At 56.9% G+C, this 19,099-nt stretch overlaps 1 protein-coding gene and 1 long non-coding RNA gene across 5 annotated transcripts in view; one reads left to right on the top strand and one right to left on the bottom strand.

Moving 5' to 3' along the window:
• On the bottom strand, positions 1-1,947 carry LOC120324016. The gene is made up of 2 exons (XR_005565007.1): positions 1,865-1,947; positions 1-601 (listed from the first exon to the last, which is right to left on the bottom strand). It is a non-coding gene; the product is annotated as an uncharacterized LOC120324016 (long non-coding RNA).
• Positions 1,948-2,114: 167 nt separating this feature from the next.
• NRG2 (neuregulin 2) overlaps positions 2,115-19,099 on the top strand; it is a 159,339-nt gene continuing 142,354 nt past the window's right edge. For 2 of the 4 annotated variants that reach the window (XM_039385206.1, XM_039385205.1), the window contains exon 1: positions 2,115-2,577. In XM_039385206.1, coding sequence (XP_039241140.1) covers positions 2,154-2,577 — 424 coding nt within the window. In that variant the 5' untranslated portion in view covers positions 2,115-2,153. The remainder of the gene's footprint in view (positions 2,578-19,099) is intronic. The other 2 variants (XM_039385204.1, XM_027726291.2) reach the window with 1 other exon arrangement.

Raw genomic sequence — 19,099 nt, 5'->3', positions numbered from 1 at the left:
TGGTGATGAAGAGCAGTTTACTTCACAAGAGTTAGGCTGAACAGTAGGAAAAATACTGCTAAAAGGAGATGTCACCAGTGCCCTGTTTTGAATATAAGTGTTCTGGACTCCAAAATGCCCCAGAGACAGAGGAAAACATCACTTTTCAAAGTTGCCCCAGAGGCCTCACGGGTATCTTGCACTGAGTTTCTCTCAGTGGTGGAACCACTGTATCCCACTGGGATTTCAACCTGCAAAAGAAGATAAGGATTAGCAGCTCAACTGCCTGGGCATGAAACTGTCCTTTCTGGTGAGGGGCAGGGCAGAGCAGCGAGCTCCAGATCAAGTTATGCTATCAGATATCTCCTTCCTTCTCAGGCTGAACCTCTTTTGCTGTCTGAGCAAAATGTTGTGGAAAGGGGAATTTCTCAGAGATTTGTGTAAAAACCAGAGAGAAGTCGGGTGGTTTCCCTGCTCCTCTAAGCAGCTTCCTGAATCCAAAATACTGTTCTTCCCTCCTCTGCCGTGGGAAGCACTTCTGGTCCCTTCTGCCTCCACCTGCATTCCTCTGCAGTTTTGCACGGTCACCAATCAGGGGAAAAGAGAAAGCTTTCGGAAACATCTGAAAACACAAAGCCACGGAGAATCACAGTTAGCAAGAGAAAATGTGCACACGAAGGAGTAAACGCTCCCCGAGCCCCGCTGTGATCCCACTGCGGGGATCCTGCTGCACCACGGCCCTGAAGCGGCAGCGCTGCTCGGAGAGCTGCCGGCATTCCCGGAGAGGGGCAAGAGCCGTGGTCCCGGCTGGCAACGCGGAGCCACGGCCGCCCACGGCTGCAGAGCCCTGGGGGTGTGTGCTGGGGCTGTGCCCTCGTGTGCCAGCGGTGGGACAACGCTGGCTCCCGCCCTGAGCCAGGGAAACACGAGGAAAGGCAGTGCCCCGCGCCTGTGCCGGGCTGGGCACAGAGGCTCGGCTCCCTTCCCGGTTTTCTTGATGATTCTGGCTGTGCTTTGTTAAATGGAGAGTAAATCCTGATCCTGACATCTGTGCTCCTCTGCTCTCGCTGATGGACTCAAAGACCCAGCTCATGTCACCTCTTGGGGTGTGCTGAGGGGTTCCCCTGAGGCTGGAAGGGCCCTTGGGCCAGGGCTGTGTCTCCATTGCAGTCTGTGCCCAAAGCCATCGCCTCGGAGCAGGCTGAGCCCAGCCCTCCTGCCACCAGGTCACCTCCGTGGGATGGGACTATGGCCGCTCCCCTTCAATGCAGAATCTAGTGCAACAACAACCATGAAATCCTCTGCCGCTAACTGAGCATCTCGGATCCCTTCCGCACTGTCTGGGCAGAGAGGCTTCGGGAGTGCAGATGCTTCAGGATCAGCTTTGAAAATAAACCCAAACAAGCACCTTTTGGAGCTTAAAGCGACTCCTCCTGGAAACCACTGCAGGGTAAAGCACTTGTTTATTAACAAGAGGCAGCAGGAGCAGGGCATGAAAGGCGGCTTTGTCTCCCCGGCCAGTGCTGTGCACCGTTTGTCTCTATGTTAATGCCTTTCCTTCAGGTGTGCAGGGAATCTCAAGCACAAATCTCCCAGCTCCATAAAACCATCGGGCAAAGAGGAATCCCCGGCTCCTGGTCTCTGCGCATCGCGGAACCCCCGTGTCACCTGCAGCCGCCCCCAAATGAACGCATCTTTAGTGGCCTCTGCAGGGGAAGGGGGGGTGGGTGTTCTGCGAACGCCTGGGGGCCCCTCGAGGGGCTGTCTCCATAGCTAGAGGGAGGCAACGCGGTCTGCCTCCGTCCCCGGGGACCCCCAGGGATGCGGGGATCCCCCTCCGCAGCGGGCATCCCCGGGGACGGGGAGTCCCCGGGCAGGGAATCACCTTTCCGGGGGGCGCGGGGGGTCAGCATCCCTGGGGCAGGGGCTGCTGGGGGAGCATCCCGCCTCCTCCCCGCGCCGCGCCGTGCCAGTGCCGTGCCGTGCCGCGCCGGTGGCGTGCCCTGCCGTGCAGCTCCGTGCCGGTGCCGTGCCGTGCCGTGCCGCCCCGTGCCGCCCCGCGTCGCGCCGCTCCGCTCCGCCCCGCCGCGCCCGCCGCGCCGCAGCCCCGCAGCCCGGCCCCGCAGCCCGGCCGCCGCCGCAGGGCCGGCGGGCAGCGAGCGGCAGCCGGCGGCATGAGGCGCGACCCGGCGCCCGGCTTCTCCATGCTGCTCTTCGGCGTCTCCCTCGCCTGCTACTCGCCCAACCTCAAGTCGGTGCAGGACCAGGCGTACACGGCGGCGGTGGTGCTGGAGGGCAAGGTGCAGTCCGTGGGCCCCCCCGCCGGCGGCAATGACAGCCGCGGCGCCGGGCCCGCCGGGGGGGTCCTGGTCAAGGTGCTCGACCTGTGGCCCCTCAACAGCGGGGGGTTGCAGAAGGAGCAGCTCATCAGCGTGGGCTCCAAGGCGCCCTGCTTCAAAGTGAAGCGCAACCACAGCTACATCTTCTTCCTCGAGCCCACCGAGGAGCCGCTCGTCTACCGCACCGCCTTCGCGCCGCTCGACACCAGGAGCAAGAACCTCAAGCGGGACGTGGCGCGGATCCTCTGCACTGACTGCGGTACGGGCCGCGCCGCGGCGGCGGGGGGCGGCGGGGGGCGATGGCGGAGCGGCGGCGGGGGGCGGTGGCGGAGCGGCGCCGGGGAGCGCTGGCCCCGCGTCCCGGGCGGCCGCGGGGCGACAGGTCCGTACCCGCCCGGAGCTGGAGGAGGGAGCTGGGCCGGCGATCGATCCCCCGCCCCCCCACCTCTCTCCCGGTGGGCCCCGGGAGCCTCGCCTGCACCGGGGGGAGATGCGATGAGATGCGATGTGATGCGATGCGATGCGCTCCGCTGGGCCCGGCCGCCGCAGCCGCGCTGCCCCCCATCCCCCTGCCCAGGATCTCCCCGCTCGCTCGGCTCAAGGTCCCGCAGCCCCGGCCCTGCCCCGCGCCAGCAGCGCAGCCCCGAGCCCGGTGCGGGGAGCGCCCGCAGCCCGCGGCCGCCCGGCGGTGCCGCGCGGGAGCCTCCGGTGTCTCGGCGCGGTCCCAGCGCCCCGGTGCCGCTCTCCTCTCCTCCTCGGGGGTCTCGGCCGTGGCAGCCCCGGCCGGGAGAGCCGCCGGCCTGTGGGGCTCCACTGACTCCGGTCGCGACTCCCGCCCCTGATGCGGAGGGGGCCGGGCCCGGGATGCGGGGCTGGGGCAGGGGCAGCGCTCCAGGTGTGCCCTAAGAGCCGGGAAGTTTTGCCTCTTCCCAAATAACGGCCTCGCGAGGGGAGGCTGGGTTTTCTTTTGTTCGTTTCGCGCATTTCGGTGTCTCCGGTCGCGGCTCTCGCGCGGTGGCTTGTGCTGTTCCTCCAGCACCTCTGGAAACGCGGTTATGAAATGACTTCAACGGGAAGCGCCCGCCGGAGCGTCCCTGCTTTTGTGCCTGAATTTTCCTTGCTGTCCTCTGGCAGGTGAACACCTGCGATGGGCTGGGCGGCGGGGACCGGGCGAGCACAATGCCTGCATTTTCTCAGGGTTCGGATCTGAGCTGACAAAAATGCACGCCTGGCCCTCCATCCAGCCTGAATGCTGGATACTGTGTCACAAAATCCGGGGAAGGCCGGCGTTAACCCGGAGAGCTCCGAGTGCCGCGCCGTGCCCTCAGCAATGGATTGAATCCCTCGTATTTGATGTGTTACGAGGACATACAAGGTGTATCTCCGGGGAATCCAGGCTCCCCACTCAATGGCAGCAGGACACATCCTCATCAGGCTAATTGGCCTTTTGCCTCATTAAAAGCACGTACTTTGTCAAGTTATACTTAGCTCTGTAATGACCATATGTGTACTGCTTTGTGGTGGTTGTTGTTGTGTCATTAACTGGATGTTTCTGGGGCAAGTGCTCTGCCATTCAGGGCTGATGACCCTGGATTGTCAAAGCCAGACCTGTCTCTTTTTTTAGTTATCCAAAAGATAAATTTAGAAGCTTGCGTTTCCTGGGAGAAAGGTGGAACCATAATATGTTGTTGAGGAAAATGGGCTAGGACTGCATGCGAGAAAACTAATTTGGGAGGCACTAATTTCATGTGCAACTGTATGTGGGCCATCGTGGAAAGAGAGGATTTAGTGAAAGAGCTGTGGCAGAGTTAAGAGGAAGGTAAATGGGGGAATTTCTCGGGACCGTGATCTCATTGTCAGGGGAAAACACATCAAAAGGTATGTGGCTCTTTTTTTTTTCCTTTTTAAATCAAAAAGGATTCCAAACTTGCGCATCTCTGAGCAGGAGGGTTCGACTTTAAGGGGAACGGAGGCTTCTCCGTGGCATCCTGGCTCAGGCCCAAAGCGTTAATGTGTGGGCTGATGTAACAACAAGTTAAGAGTTGTCATTCTGCCGTGACACCTTCTTGGAGCTGATGCTTTTGTTTCTGTGTGGCTCTGATGGGCTGACTCGGCTCCCTGGCTGAGGGATGCTGCAGGTTGGTGGGAGCGTTGTCTCAGCAGAGCTTTATGGCAGATTCCAAAGGAAAAATAAAAGCTGGTGGTTGGGAACTGTCATAGCTGTGGTTTGGGTCTGTGATGAAGATGAAACAGGAGCCTCATCTTGCTGAACTGGTGGTTCCCTGAGCACTTCATGCTCAGGGTTCAGCTGGGAGGTTACTTCTGAAGGTGACTTTCCTGACGGGATCTTCTGATTTGTAGCACCTGAGCTGCTGGAAAGGTGTGTGAACTGGGAAACAAGGCCGTGGTCTGCCTTCCTGCTCTGTGGTTTGTGCTGGGAGGGCAGATCTGGAGGGGTGCAGCGGTATTTCCCCTTCTTGCTGCAGATGGGGGCTGTGACAGCTCCACAGCTGGCAGGGGGTGGATGTCCAGGCACAGCATGTGCTCCGAGAGACAGCTGGGCTGCAGCTGAGTGAGGGATGTTACAGAGCTGGGGGACAGATGCTGGGGTCACTTCTGAGCGGGAGGGGGGGACCCTGTGGCTCTGATCACTCCAATCCTCCCGCTCCCAAAGATGGAGGCCTCGCAGGACCATCTTCTCCCTGCTCTGGCTCTGTGCCTGGGTCTGTTTTCCAGTGATTCATCCCCTTCTCACTGGCTAAGATGCTGTGTGTCTCCTGCTCTTGCTGCTTGCCGAGGTCCGGGATGCGATGTAGGATTAGACCTGTCACTGGAGAATCCGTGTCTCTCTCCAAGGAAGAGTCTCTGCTGTTTGCACAACTCACTTGGAGGACAGAAAGTGGGTGCTGAGGCTCTGCAAGGGACCCAGACCCTCGCTGGGTAGAGCCAGGAGGGCTGGAGGTGAGGGGAGGGTGGCATGGGGTGTGGGAGGCAGAACAGGAGTGCTGGTCTGTTCAGCTGGTGTGCGTGGGGGTCTGGCCTGGGCTGTTTTGTGTGTGCCCCTTGAGCAGAGATCCAGGGAGGGGGATCCTTGCTTTGGCCATCCCAGTGCTGGGCAGGCTCTGGAGCCTGGAACTTCCCCACCTGCAAACCCCAGAGGTGTGCAGCCTCTGCAGCTCTGGGTTTGCATCTCCCTGGCACACAGGGAGCAGCTGGTCCCTGGGCCTGGCATCCTGTGGGTCTCACCACCCACTTGCCCATCTTAAAACCTCTTCTGCACTGGGAGTATTATTGTTTTTTTCATACTGTTATATAACGATTCCTGTTATTGCTTCTCCTCCTGTCTCTTTTCTTCATATCTTTTAGCTCCTTAATTTTGGGTGGTCTCATATCTGCTTTGTGCCTACATGCACAGATCAAGGAGGAGGAAATAGGTGCAAGACACGATGCTGGCTCTCACTGGTGTGGGAGCTGGAGGCATTATCCCTGCTGGGACCACTCCTGAATCCAGAGAGGGGATTGAGGTCCTGACCTTCCTGGTCTTTAAGGGTAGCTTGTGTCAGCACCTGCTTCCTAATCTGGATGAGTCCATGCTTTCTGTGCAAAAGGTATATGTGCAGATATTTTGTACATGGGAGAGTGAGGATTTAACCTGTCTGGGCTCTTGATTTCTGCTTTCACAGAGGAACAAACATCTTCCTGCCTCCATATGCAGAGAGTTGCAAAGTAGCTTTAATTAGAGCTTGTATGTCTCCTGAAGCACCTCACCGAAAATGCTGCTGAGCTCCAGGATGAGGTCTGTGACTCGCCTGTAGGATTAGCTAGCTTAGCCTGGGCAGGTAATCTGGTGGTGGCAGATCCCTGGGAGGATTTGCAGGCAGAGGACCTGTTGTTGCAGCAGGTACTTCTGGTGAGATGAGTTATTTATTTTTTTTTTCTCCAGTCCAAAGGTGCATTGGTCCCAATGGGAATCAGGAAAGTGCTGGGGCTGTGGCATTGGCCTCAGTGGCCACATGATGCTGGGAGCTGTTTATCTGCTGATCCTGGAGCCAGGTTGGTTAGAGCTGGCCTGCAAAGGGAGGAGGGAGCCCGGATTTTGAAGTGCCCGCTGGAAAATACAGCCCTCTGGATTACAGTGTAGGTGTTGCTGCCTGAAATAGCACTGGCAACTTTGGGCCAGCAGCTCATGCAAAAATATCCCTCTCTACTGTCCTGCAGATCATCGGGCTCACTCCAAGCCAGGCAGGCACAGGGGAGGGGTGTGGGTGGGCTCCGGCCGCTGGTGACGGTGCTCTGCCTCCATCCCAGGACAGCTGTGGTGCAGGGAGCAGCAAAGCTGGATTTTCTCACGCATCACCTTGCTAATTAGAGCTGTCTGAAACTATTTCTCACCACCTTCAGAAAATCACACTCCTTGGGTTCGCAGAAGAGTGAAAACTTGTTTCCTTCTTGCCTTGGGTTTCTGCAGATGGGGAGCGGTCACTGTGCTGCAGAGAGCTTTGACCCCTCGCAAGGACAGCACATTTCTGGGAGCTCTCTCAAATCCTCTCATGCAGGATTTGGTCTGGAGTGGACCTGGGATGGCTGGGTCCTTGTGGCCAGGTCAGCTCCTCATCTCCCAGATGAGTCACCCGGGATCTGGCAACTGGAACTTTGCTCGGCTGGTGCTGCAGCTCCAAGTGACTTTAGTGGTACCTGACACAACAGAGGTTGTCCCCTCCCATGCATGCGTTGTGTGCAGAGCAAAGCCTGGCTGTTTTCTCAGTCCCCCTTTCAGAAATGTTTGACTAAATAAAGCATCTCCCTGAGGATCTCTGTGAGTAAGAGGAGACTTAAACAACTCCTGAGTAATCCCAGCAGTGCTGAATTCTCTATCTAGGGTTGCTCCATGCCCAGGCCCTGGCCCCAGCTGCTGCTTGGTGGCCCTTTGTACTCTGCCAGCTGACAGCCCTTAGATACGGGCCCTGAGGCAGAACGCCCTTTCTAAATCATGGGCGACATCTTGGCTTGGGTTTGGATCTGGATCAGAAACTGGTGCATGCCTGGAAGCACAGAAGCAATAAACTCCATCACCGGGCAAGAAGGAGCCATGCTCTGCTGCATCTGAGCTCCCTGCTTCATTTGGGCTGCGTAAGGCAAAACACACCTTGGTCACCAGGGCCTTGAGCCTCCAGGAACTTGGCACACCCCAAAATCGGCTGCAAAGTGCGGCAAGAGATCAGTTCTGGTATTGTGCTGCTGGGCTGAGGGTGCCTCTCCCAGCAGACTGGAGTGGTAGCCAGCTCCTGGGCACATGTGACATGGCTCCTACGAGGAGTGGATGCTCCTTTGCTGGGTTTAGGGCACTGGGTGCTGGTGCTGAAGTTGCCCCATGTCCATTCCTCTCCTGAGTCACTGCGTGACAACACTGAGCGTAGAGGAGAGCTGTGTTGCCCTGGCATGGGCTTTGGGCCTCCCCAGGTGAGCTGTGCAGGTGTCCACATGGACACAGTGGGAAGGGTGGAGCTGAGCAGTGCACTTGGCCGGGAGGAGCTCCAGGAGACCGATCCGTGGTGGGCAGGAGGTTTGTGAGGCTGAGAGCCCCTGGGCGACTCTGATCGTCTGAGGAATTCTCGCTGCAGTGGAGCAAAGAAAGTGCTGGGAGGTGACGAAGTGCCTCCACTGAGCCGGGAGGTGCCGGGGCTGTCTGGCAGCTCCTGTCAGTGCTCCCCTTGCCTGCTCCGTGCTCCGCTCACAGCGCGCTCGGTGCTCGTGGTGCCGGCCCGGTGGGAGCCGGGCTGGGGGGTAGCAGAGATGCCAGTACAACCTTCCCTCTCCGCTCACTGGAGGCTTCCAGGGTGTGAGCACACCCCCTCCCCGACTGCTGCTCCTCTCTGTCGTGCCCAAGCGGTGCTGTTTGAGGGAGAAGGCTCTGCCCCGCTCCCCGGTGGGCTGTTCTCTGCGCTGTGAGCCGCTCTGTCCGGTGCAGATGGCGGAGGACGCCTGTCCTCGGCGGGGGCTCGGCGGACGCGTGCGGCGAGGGGAGGCTCTGGAGGAAGCTCATCTCCTTGGCAACTTTGGCAGCCAGGCGTCTGCTCGCCTACTGAATGGGGTGTGGAGCAGGAGAACTCCTGAACGGTGCCAGCACCTCTCAGCACTTACCTTCTCTGGTCTGGGGGGGAGGTGGAGATGTCTGCCAACCGCCCAAAATTTTGGGGGCAGAGTACTGAGCCTGCAAGGGTAGGCTAAAGATCAAAGGGAAGATGAATCACTGTGCTGCTCTTTCTCTGCTGAATGACCGTGCTCCCAGGGCTTGGCTGCTGCAGCTCAAGGCTGGGCTGTGCTGCAAAGCCTGGGCTGAAGGGCCAGTAAAACTGCTGTCATTGAATCCCCATGGTCCAGCTCCATCCTGGATAAGATGCTGACTGGTCTGGAGGATGGAAAATATGAGGTTGCCCAGAAGATGGGGTGCTAGAGGGGAGCAGGTGATTTGCAGCTTGAATGAAATTAATACGTATAACTCCAGGCGGAGAAAGCTCAGATGTGGTCAGGCAGGGGGAGGATCACCTCTGTGCTGGAGAAGTCACAGCAAACAGCACTGAAGCTGTTTGGGGAGGGGAGATTTAGAATTAGGGAAGAAAAAGTAAATGAGAAAAGAAGAGGTGGAGTGGGTTGGAGGAGGATTGGAGGTGCTGTCTTGGAGACCCAGGGCACTGCTCTTCGAGGGTTTGTAGCTGTGCTTGGCAGTGCTGGATGATTGCCTGTGTCAGAGAGTCCTCTCTGGTCTTCTTGCTTTTCCTGTCTTGGGGTGTTCCCTCAAGCAATTGCTCCCTTAAGGCACCTCTGCAGTCCAAACCATGGCCAAGGGTGACCTTCTAGAAGTGCTCCCTGGTATGAATCAAGGGTTGGAACTGGGCTGGGACTCATGGTGGAGGCATGGGCTGAGCATGGACCCAGCTGGTGTGGCACTTGAGGGTGGAGCAGGGTGGGCTGATGGGATGATGTGTGTAGAAAAGAGATCAGAAGATGACAATGGTCCTGAAAAGGCTGTGGGAAGTGCAAACTAGAGCTATCTGCCATCCCCTTGTCCCTGGTGACCTGATCTGGAGCTGGGTGAGAGCTGCCAGCAGAGAGTTTTGGCAGTAGGTTGGACAGACACCCATCAGGAATGACCCTGACATGGGTGACCACCTTGCAGGCAGGCAGGAGAGCCTGCTCAGAGGGTCTGAGACCAGGGACTTGGTGGGTCCATTCTGTTGTCTGGTGTTGTAGCTCAGGGACCAGGCACTTCTGCTCACAACATCTCTCCCTGGCTTGGGCAGTCCTTTGAGTTCCCTTGGATGGAGTTTGTGGCCACAGTGGTTCTCTCTGGTCCCCACCCCTGCCCCTTACCCATTGCCTGCAGCAGGACAGTGCCATCCTTTCCTGTATTCCTGCCACTTACTGTTTGCTGGCTAGTGGAGGGCAACTGAGTTCATCCTTGAAGGCTGGAGCTTGTGACCTGGTTTTGCAGGAAAACCTCATCATTGGTGGCCTCCTGCAGCAGAGCTGGCTGCTGCTGTCTCTGGACACAGCATCTCTCTGGCGTGGGACATATGTGCCTGTTTTGTAGGGACATACCACTCTTGTGACAGAACACCCAGCTCCCACCCTGCTGACCCCCACTCTCTCCCTGTCCTGGAGTGAGGGGACTGTCCTTTGCCCTTTTAATGAAGGTGAGGACTCTGGGAAAGCCTTCCCAAAGGGTTCGGGTGCTGGAAATGAGCCTGTGGGATCTGTGGGTGGGAGCAGGGCCTCAGGGCTAATGGAGAGCAGATTTTGGATGCGATGGTTTTCTAGGGCAGGTCTAGATGGGCAGTGCTGTGCCTGATGGCTTTTGGAAAAGCTGAGGAGGATGGGAACGCTTTGCAGAGCCTGTGGAAGGACACGCTGTACTACTTAGTGGGAGAGCTCGTCAGGTCCTGCCAATTTGGGGTCGGAAGGCAGGTATTTGCATTCATTATAATCAATCACTGCTCGTCCACTTTCCATAATGGGTTGGTAATGATGAAACGCTGTTCAGGATCCTCTCGGTGGTCTCAGGGCAGGCAGATGGCTTGGCAGGAGGGAGGGGACTGGAATTAGGTCTGCTTTCTGGGCTGCCTCAAAGTTGGCAGCAATGCACCAGCCCTGGCTGCTGCCCTGGCCAGAGTCTGTCCCTGCCGGACCTCGGATCCCTGCAGCCGCTTCTGCTGCTCGGGGTGGGCTGCCCTGGGACAAGCCAAGGGGGGGGGTCAGCATCAGGCATAGCCTCTGCCAGTGTGATGTGGCCTTTCCCATCCTGCAGAGGCGTGTAGGTGTGTGGAGGACGATTATCAACACATTCATTAGCCTTGGGAGCATGACAGGGAGCACGAGCTGCCAGGGTGCTTTGCTTGGGGATTGGATCTTCCACATGGGTCCATGGGATGGTAGTAACAGCAGTGATGGGAGTGGGTGCCTCTGGTCCTTGTCTTGTTCCGCTGTTCTGGGTGTTCCCTCCTTCCCCCTCCACCCCTCTGTTCTTCTTCAACTGCCTTCTGTGTGTCTTGGTGCAGAGGAGAGGAGCTGGAGACGTGAGTGGCTGGGTCTCCCATGGCTCTCCCAGTGAGGCTGACAGGGACTGCTGGGAGTCCAGCTGAAGTCACCAGCATCCTTGGGATGATCCACTGCCATGTAGGGTCTCAGCCACCTTCTCCCTATATCCCTGTCTTCCCCACCTGGCTGCCAGGTTGGCTTAGCCTGGCATTCCGTGGGAAGCTGCCTTCTGAGGCTGGTGGGATCTAGGGAACATCAGAGCCTCTTCTCATGTGTCCATGAGACACTGCTGCCTGCCCAGGCTGGAATAAAGCAGATCTTCCTGTCCTGGGGGGACCTGGCATGGTGGGTTGCCACCTGCCAGCTTTGAGGAGACCTGGAGACCCTTTCTTACAGGGCTGGAGAGCCTGAGTCCCACAGATACCTCCCCAAATCCGCAGAGCTGAGGCAGCAGGAAGGAGCTGAAGGAGTTTCCCTACCAGGTCCTTCCTGCAGCTCCTGACTTGGCTTGTCACTCTCTGTGCAGGAGAAGGCAGTGCCCATTCCAGCATCCACACACTCAGCCCTGTTGATGGGGCAGACATCAAATGCATGTTCCACCACCCAGTGCTGCCACAACCTTGAACACTCCCAGAAAGATGCCTTGGTGTCAGGAAATGGGGCTGCAGCCGGGCTGGAGGTCTGGGATACACCGGGATCGCTCTTCTCTGGCACTTTCTGCCTCGGCTGGTGATTCAAGCTGGACCTCCTGGCATTGGGAATACAAGAGGCTGGGTGGCTGTTGGTCTGTAGGGTGGCTGTTGTTCCTTCTTGGATGTTCAGGCACAACAGCAACAGCGAGCTCTGGCAAAGGCTGCAGAACCCCCAGACCAGACGATGCCCAAATGGGGTCACAGGCAAGGAAGGGAAAACCTAGAAGGGGCAAGGTATTCTGGTGGATCTGTGAGGCTCAGATGCAGCTGAGATCCTGGGAAAGGCCCTGAGAGTTTTGGGCACCGAGTAGGACATAGCAAGAGATGCAAGATGGTTTGGATGGGAATTAGGAATTATTCTATACCTACAAGAACTGGGGTGGTGGGAGGCAGCAGACATGGGGTCACCCAAAGTAGCTTCTTCCTCACACATTCACTACAGGGTGCTGCTGGGACACAGGGAGGAAGGATCAGGGGTGCTCTCCGAGGCCATGTCTGTGTGCACAGCACAAGTGCTGATTCTGCAGGTCCCCAAATACCTCAGTGCCAGAAGGGATGGGATGCAGTGGGAGAGGCACAGCATGGGCTGAGGCAGTGCTGGGCTTTAGCCCCAGGAGGGGGGCAGTGACACCCCTCTCCATTTAGTGATCAGTAATTCCTCTGTGGAGCCTGATCTCCATCACCCAGACCACGCTCCAGAGAAGCTTTGGGGAATATCCAGCCCCTTTCCAGTGTGTGGACATTCTGCGCTGGGCACACTCTGCAGACAGGGGTGTTTGTATGGCTTTGTGCTCTGGAGGGAACTGCTGCAGGCACAGGGGCTGTGCTTGGATACTTGGTTCAGGTCCCATCTGTGCCACTGATCACAGGAAAGCTTCTTAGCATCCCCACACTGTGATTCCCTGCCTGGCAAGCAGGAAGGATGCTGCTTTTGCTGCTTTGCATGCTCTGCTCAGGAAACTGGTTGTGTGCTGGGTTCCCATCAGTGTATCAGCACCAGAAATCTCCAGAAATGGAAATGAAACCCTGCCCTCCCTCCAGTGCCTGTCACTGGTGGGCCTCAGAACAGTCCCTGCCCCGGGTGCAGGGCTGTCCCCCTGCCAGCTGGCCCTCCCTGGGGGTGGCTATAAAGGAGGTAGATCCTGCAGGGCTCTGTGCAGCTGGGGGGGATCTGAGTGGGTGTTGGGGGGTGGAGGGCACCTGGCTTGTTTCTGGGAAGGATCTGCAAGGGACCTGCCTGGTATCAGCCAGCAGAGTGTTGTCTCTCCTCGGTGGCCATCTCGCTCTGAGTGTTTCTCCGCCGAGCTCAGCTCCCAGCAGTGTCAGATCCACAAGGGCGGGAACTTGTGTTCCCCAAACCTGCCTCTGATCCGCAGCAGCACTCTCCATCTGCGTGGGGGAGCTGTGACGTGTGAGGAGATGATTTCTGTCAGTCCATTGCTGGTGACATGCAGGCTTCTGGCATCCAGGCTGTTTTCCTGGTGCTCAGCACTAGCTGGGAGTACTGGCGGCAAGCACGGATCCCCGAGGGCACTTGATGCTGCATGATGGTGTGGAGAGAGGATTTCCCAAGCTGTTAGAGGGCTGAGCAGCTCTGTGGTGCTCGCTGTGATGAAGGATGCTCGGGTGAGGCAGGAGGAGCGGCTGCTCTGCTGATGCTTGCAAACTTCTGTAGCTGCTGCACTGAGCTGAGAGATCAGGGTTGTGTCCCGTGGCTTGAAATGGTCCTTAAAGCTGCAATCAGGACCCGTTCCCCAAGTCCTCTGGGATGCCACCTGCCAGCAAGTGTCACTGGGAGGTGATCCAAGCCCATCCAGGCAGGGGGTTGTGGGCATGTTTACTTCTGCAGGCTCTTCCCAGTGAGAGGACAGACAACTGCACCATCTGCCTGTGCTGAGCCAGCGAATCCAGGAGCCCTCCTGCCTCAGGTTGCAGACGGCTCCAGGCCTCTCCTTCCTTCCCAAGCACTGCAGGCTGGATCACCTTCTGCTCCGCGTCATCAGGGCAAAAGCAGGGAGCCCAGAGCTGTCACACCAGGTCAGTGCAGGTGCAGGGAAGCGGAGGGAATCCTGCCTGCAGTGTGATACACCTGTCGGGAAAACGGCTGAACTTGCCGAGGATGCACGTGCCATCACTGTGACCAGGCAGGTAACTGGGAATTAAACCATGGCCCTTGCAGGAAGGAGGCTCTGGATGTTTCTCTGAGCAAGGAGTAAAAATACCTTCCTGTGGTGAACTGTGGCACTGGCTGACAGCCAATGGGACAAGCAAACCTCATATTTAGAGGTTAAAGCATCCAGGAGAGGAGCTGGTAACTCCCAAATCATAAATATGTGGAGAGGGTTCCGGCTTCAGGAGGACAAATGGGCACATTGGAAAGCGCATTAGGAAGCTGTGACCTTTCTAAACCTTCCTGCTGGGGCAATGGTTGTGGTTTTCCTGCACATCACCCTGATACCAACAGCTCTGGGCAGCTGCAGGACCACAGCTGCCTGTTGTCCATTTTGGATGTTGTCTGGCTGCATGGGATGCAAGGTTGCTGGTGCCAGCAGGAGCTCCTGGGGCTGGAGGTGGCTCCTCAAGTCATGGTGTCAGACTTGAGGATGGAGGGGGCTCTTGGTGCCCTCTGCTCTGGATGCCGGGGAGACTGTGCTGTGTGTGGTCTGGTGTGGGTCAGCCCCTCAGAGAGAGGTCACTTAGTCCCTGCCCTAGCACAGGTGCCTGCAGGGCTTGTGTCTGGGAAGAGGGATGCTGAGGCCTTATGGATAGGGCTGATCTCCGTCTGGGATGTTTCCTTATGTTGCAGAGGATTTACTGAAAGCGTGGTGTGGACCTGCTGTGGGGGTTGCATTGCTGAATGTCCTTTCCCATCATCTCTTTTGTAACTGAGTGCCCTTTCCCATCACTGCACCTTCAGGGAATTTCCCACCCCTCAGGCTGTGTCCCAGAGCCAGGAGAGCAGCACTAGCCCTTTCCTTCTCTGGGTAGGCAATAAAGTCCTTGATGCTTCACCTCCTGTATTTGTGGGGTGTCAGGTTAGACCCGACCTGGAGCACAGCTGAGCTCTGCCAAGGCTCCAATTCTGACCCAAAGAGGCTGCAGAGCTCAAGTTGTCTCATCCCCAGTATTTAAATTAAGTGGGTCAGTCCAGGGGCCTTTCCAGAGATCCCAGCAGTGTGGTCAGAGCTGGCAGTGGAGCTGCTGCTGTGCCTCCTTTGGGCTGAGGGTGTGAGGAGCAGGGTCAGTGATGCCCCACTGGGCAGTGGCCCTGCCAGCTCTGCTCCCTGCTGTCACCAGAGGTGAAATCTCGGGCAGTGACACAGATCCCCAGGCATGGCACACCTGCAGCCAGGTGGGAGGAGGGAAGAGTGGTCGTGGTGGTGGGCAGTGCCTGCGTGGGAGGACCACACGCCGTGCATCTCCTGTTAGGAACTGCTGTACCAGGCACACGATGTTCCCAGGAGAGTTATCGGATCAGTGTGGAGCCTGTGGAAAACACATCCGTGTCCTTGGGGCAGAAACCTGCCCAGCAGTGAGGCTTGGAGGTTTGGAGATGTTTGTTGTAGCAGTCACACATCTTCCAGCAAGCGAGGCTGGCGACAGGATTTTGTCTGGAGCAGTTTTATGCTGGGCTAAACTCATCTATCTACTCTTGGAGGGTGGGGGAATGGCAGACAGGGGGGGTCATCTCCTGGCTGCAGCACCTGGGGGAAACCCCTCTCCTGGAACTCTTACTTTCATGGCTGATGTTCTTCAAAATAATGTGGATTTTTTTTTCCTCCCTGTCTTTGTAACGGATGACATGGGAAACCCTTCTGCAAAGAAGTAAATTCTGCCTGTCACAGTGGCTTTCACTTGGCAGTGTTGAATTTCCTTCCATGCTGCTGTTGTCTTTCTCTTTCCCCCTTCTCTCCCTCCCACACACGCTCTTCTCCATCGCACATCCTCAGCTTTCAGAATGATAATTGCAGCTGAGCGAGGAAAACCTTAACATATTTTGAAGGGTGGCTTTGCTGTCTTTTTCTTCAGCATTCTCTGAGTCTGCACCCTGTTTGAAAATGTGAAGGTGTTTCCATGACCCTTTTTTTTTTCCATTTAGACCTTATTTTTTTGAGGAAATTTCCTGCGAGTTCCTGGAAAGCTCTTTCTTTTCTGAAAGTAGTTGAGGGAGCTGGGGGGCTCAGCCTGGAGAAAAGGAGGCTCGAGGGAACCTTCTCACTTTCTAGAGCTCCCTGACGGGAAGGTGCAGCCAGATGGGGGTTGGTTTCTTCTCCAAGGGAACAGGTGGCCTCAAGCTGTTCCAGGGGAAGTTTAAATTGGATATTAGGGAAAATCTCTTCACAGAAAGGGTGATCAAGCATTGAAACAGCCTGTCCAGGGCAGTGGAGGAGTCATCATCCCTTGAAGTGTTCAAAAAATGTGTAGAAGTGGCATTTAGGGACATGGTTTAGTGGTGAACAGAGCAGTGCTGGGTTAAGGGTTGAACCTGATGATCTTAGAGCTCTTTTCCAACCTTAATGATTCTGTGATTCTACTTATGGTGGGACTGTGAGCACAGTGATGCTTCTACCAGTGCACTGTGCCCAGTGCAAGCAGGAGAGCCCTGCCTGGGCCTTCTGGTCCAGCCTAAGGCTGCTACTCAGACCAAGGAGGTTTGTGCAGATGGGCTGTGCCTGCCCCAGCCCTGCTGACCTCTACTGCCAGCCTGTGAGCTGCTTTCCCAGATGCTCCTCTGGCCCAAGTGCTGGGCTGTGGGCTATCTGTGCCCCACGCTTTGTCCTGACCAGAGCAGCCCCTTTGCAGCCCAGCATACTGGGTGTGCTTTGGAGAGCTGCCAGACCAGCAAATCCACCCTGGCCACGGCCATCCCACACTCACCAGCTGAGTCTGGCTTGGCAAAAGGAGCAGGGTGGTTTGGAGAGGATTTGGACAGAGAGCAGTGGGAGGAAAGAAGCCATGCCAAGCAGGTGGCTGTGGTGTCTCAATATATGAGGGCTACCCATCACCTGCCACTGATTCTTCTGTGCCTTGGCTGGTGCAATGTGGACTTCCTGGGCCTGCTGGCAGTGGCAGTGCCGTGGCTGCTGCTGTGGCTTCTCATCCCTCCTGGGGGAGGTTGGTCAGAGTCCTTGGAGAAGCCTTCAGAGCCACATCAGCGTCACTGTCCTGGTAGATGAGAGGGCTCAGTGCTCAAAGGCAAAGATACCCTGGAGGCAACCTGGGAAACAGAACCCACCATCAGCCAGAGCTGGGTGCACGTTGGGTGACCTTTTTTCTCCCTTGAGCAGCCTTTCCCGGAGGGAAGTTACCCACCCTCGATGCTGAGATGCTGCACTGAGACACTCAGCAGCATGTTCTGTGTGTCAGAAGCCGCCTGCAGAGCACGGGTGTTTATATGGCAGGGAAGCTGAGGTAGTCCCAAACCACTCCTAGTTCCACCTGGCTGCTTAACCAGCCGGCAGAGCCGAGGGAACCGTGCCTCCTGCCCGTGGATGTGGGGATGTTTCCCTCCCCTCCCCCTGCAATCAGATGCTTGCAGAGCAGAGCCTGCAGCAAGCCAAGCATCGCTCGCACTCCATCAGACGTGGGTGTCTATAAAAAGCCTCCCTGAGGTTGCGATTGGGTGGGTTGGCTGTGCCACGTGGCCTCTCGTAAGGCCCGTGTTGCTGAGCAAGTGGCATTCCACTTATTTTTGGCATTAATGGTCTTTAGTTAATACATAAATTCAGCTTAAATTCTGGATGGAAAATAAATCCCAAGTGGAGGCTCTGCTAATAAGACGACAGACGCTTCGGGGAGCTCGGGACGCCTGTCAGCAGAGCTGAGATGGGAGAGCAGCAACACGCACGGGCACGAGGTCCTGAGGAGTTACCACGAGTTGTCCAGCTGAATTACAGAAGGATTAGGCAGGTGGCCAAGGCGAGCTCTAACTTTAACTGCTGGAGCTGAACTCCTCACAGCAAGTGCCCCGGCGAGATTCCCCTGTCCCACCTGGCACGTGGAGAAAAGGGAGTCAAAGCATCAGTTTAGGTCTGACCACTGCAGGACACCCTTGTCTGTGGCTGTCTGCTGACAAGCAAGGCTGGCCTGAGGTCCTCTGCTCAGCTTTGTTCTTGCTGATCCACTGCCAGTCCCCCGAGGATGCTTCCCCACATCCAGGGAGACTTCATGCCAGACCTGGGTGTGTTGAGGACTGCATCCTTCCAGTGTCTGTGTCCTTCCAGTGGCACACATCCCTGTGAGAACCTGGCTGTGAAAACCTCGGAGATTTGACCTCAGGCTTTGCTCCATGGCTTGGTGCTGTCACCTGAAGGAGGGTCTGGCTGGGTGAGCAGATCCCAGCAGGCTGTCTGAGGGTTTTGTGGCAGTGTGCCATGGGCTCCGGGAGTCTGGCAGGATGGAAGTTCACCATGTCCATGATGGCTTTGAGGGTTGAGGTTGAAGGTAACTCATGTCCCTGCCCCAGTAAGCCCCAATACCTGGGGCCTTCCTCACCTTAGTGCTACCCACACACCTATGCAGAGGTCTAACCCATGGCTGTGGAGTCCAGCAGTGGGACAAACCCTGACACATGTCCTTCCCATGACCATGCTGGAGCTATTTTGTGCCTGTGTGGCAGACTGACAGGCTGAGAGGGATGTGCTCATTCCCATCTCCAACTGTTTCCTGAGCTCCTCCCCGCTTTTATCGGGCTGCTGTGAGGTAAAGTCCAGAATATGTTGGATGCTTTTTGAGGAATGCCCTGTACTTGTGGAAAAGCAGCTTTCCAGGGACCTTTCCAAGGGAGGTGCTGTGTTGGTGGTCTGCCAGCATGCCCCACTCTGACCCTTCCCTTGGAGCTGGGGTGCAGGGTGTGTGCCATGCAAAAGGAGAGGTGTCCTGGTGACCAGGCCACAAACCACACGGCTAAGGGACTGCTCAGGCCCTGCTCACCACCTCCTGACAGGGTCCTCAGAGTTGAAAAGGGATTGGAGGTTATCCAGGGTTTAGAAGAACAGCAGTTCATCCCAGTCTCTCCTGCCTCACCTTGTGCACAGGGTCAGCCCCTGCACACTCAACATATGAACCCCTTCTCAGCCAGCAGCAGGACTTTGAGGTCACTCAGGCCTCAAATCAATCTTTCTGGCGAGGTTCAGGTCTCAGTTGCAGCCAGGACCAATGTTCTAGCACTGGTCTTATGAACTGAGGAAAGTCTGAGGAAATTCCTTTCCCCACATTCCTTGCTGTGGATTTCCACCCTACCCTGCTTCTTTCCTCTGCACTGAAAGAGTGGCAAGGAAAGGCTCAATTGTCCTGTTTTTGTGGAGAAGGGTTTGCAGTCGCATTGTTTGCCCATGTTCTCGGTGCAGGGAAGGTGGGGCTCATCCTGGAGCCCATTGGGGCTGTATGTGCTGCAGCTGGGAAAGCCCTGGCTAGTGGGACCAGTGACAACCCCTGATTCACAACATGAGGGGGTAAAGTCCCAGCTACAGCCCCTGGGCAAGGTGTAACAACCTGGAGGCTTTGCGCAGGAGCTGTAGGTGGATGCAGCGATTCCTCTCCTCTCTTCCCCCA

This window comes from Pipra filicauda, unplaced genomic scaffold (genome assembly GCF_003945595.2).
Source record: "Pipra filicauda isolate LSUMZ 115617 unplaced genomic scaffold, ASM394559v2 scaffold3_size10097308_pilon, whole genome shotgun sequence".
Classification (NCBI taxonomy): domain Eukaryota; kingdom Metazoa; phylum Chordata; class Aves; order Passeriformes; family Pipridae; genus Pipra; species Pipra filicauda.
The sequence above is the reverse complement of the archived record's forward strand: the minus strand, read 5'-3'. Positions and strand labels throughout refer to the sequence as shown.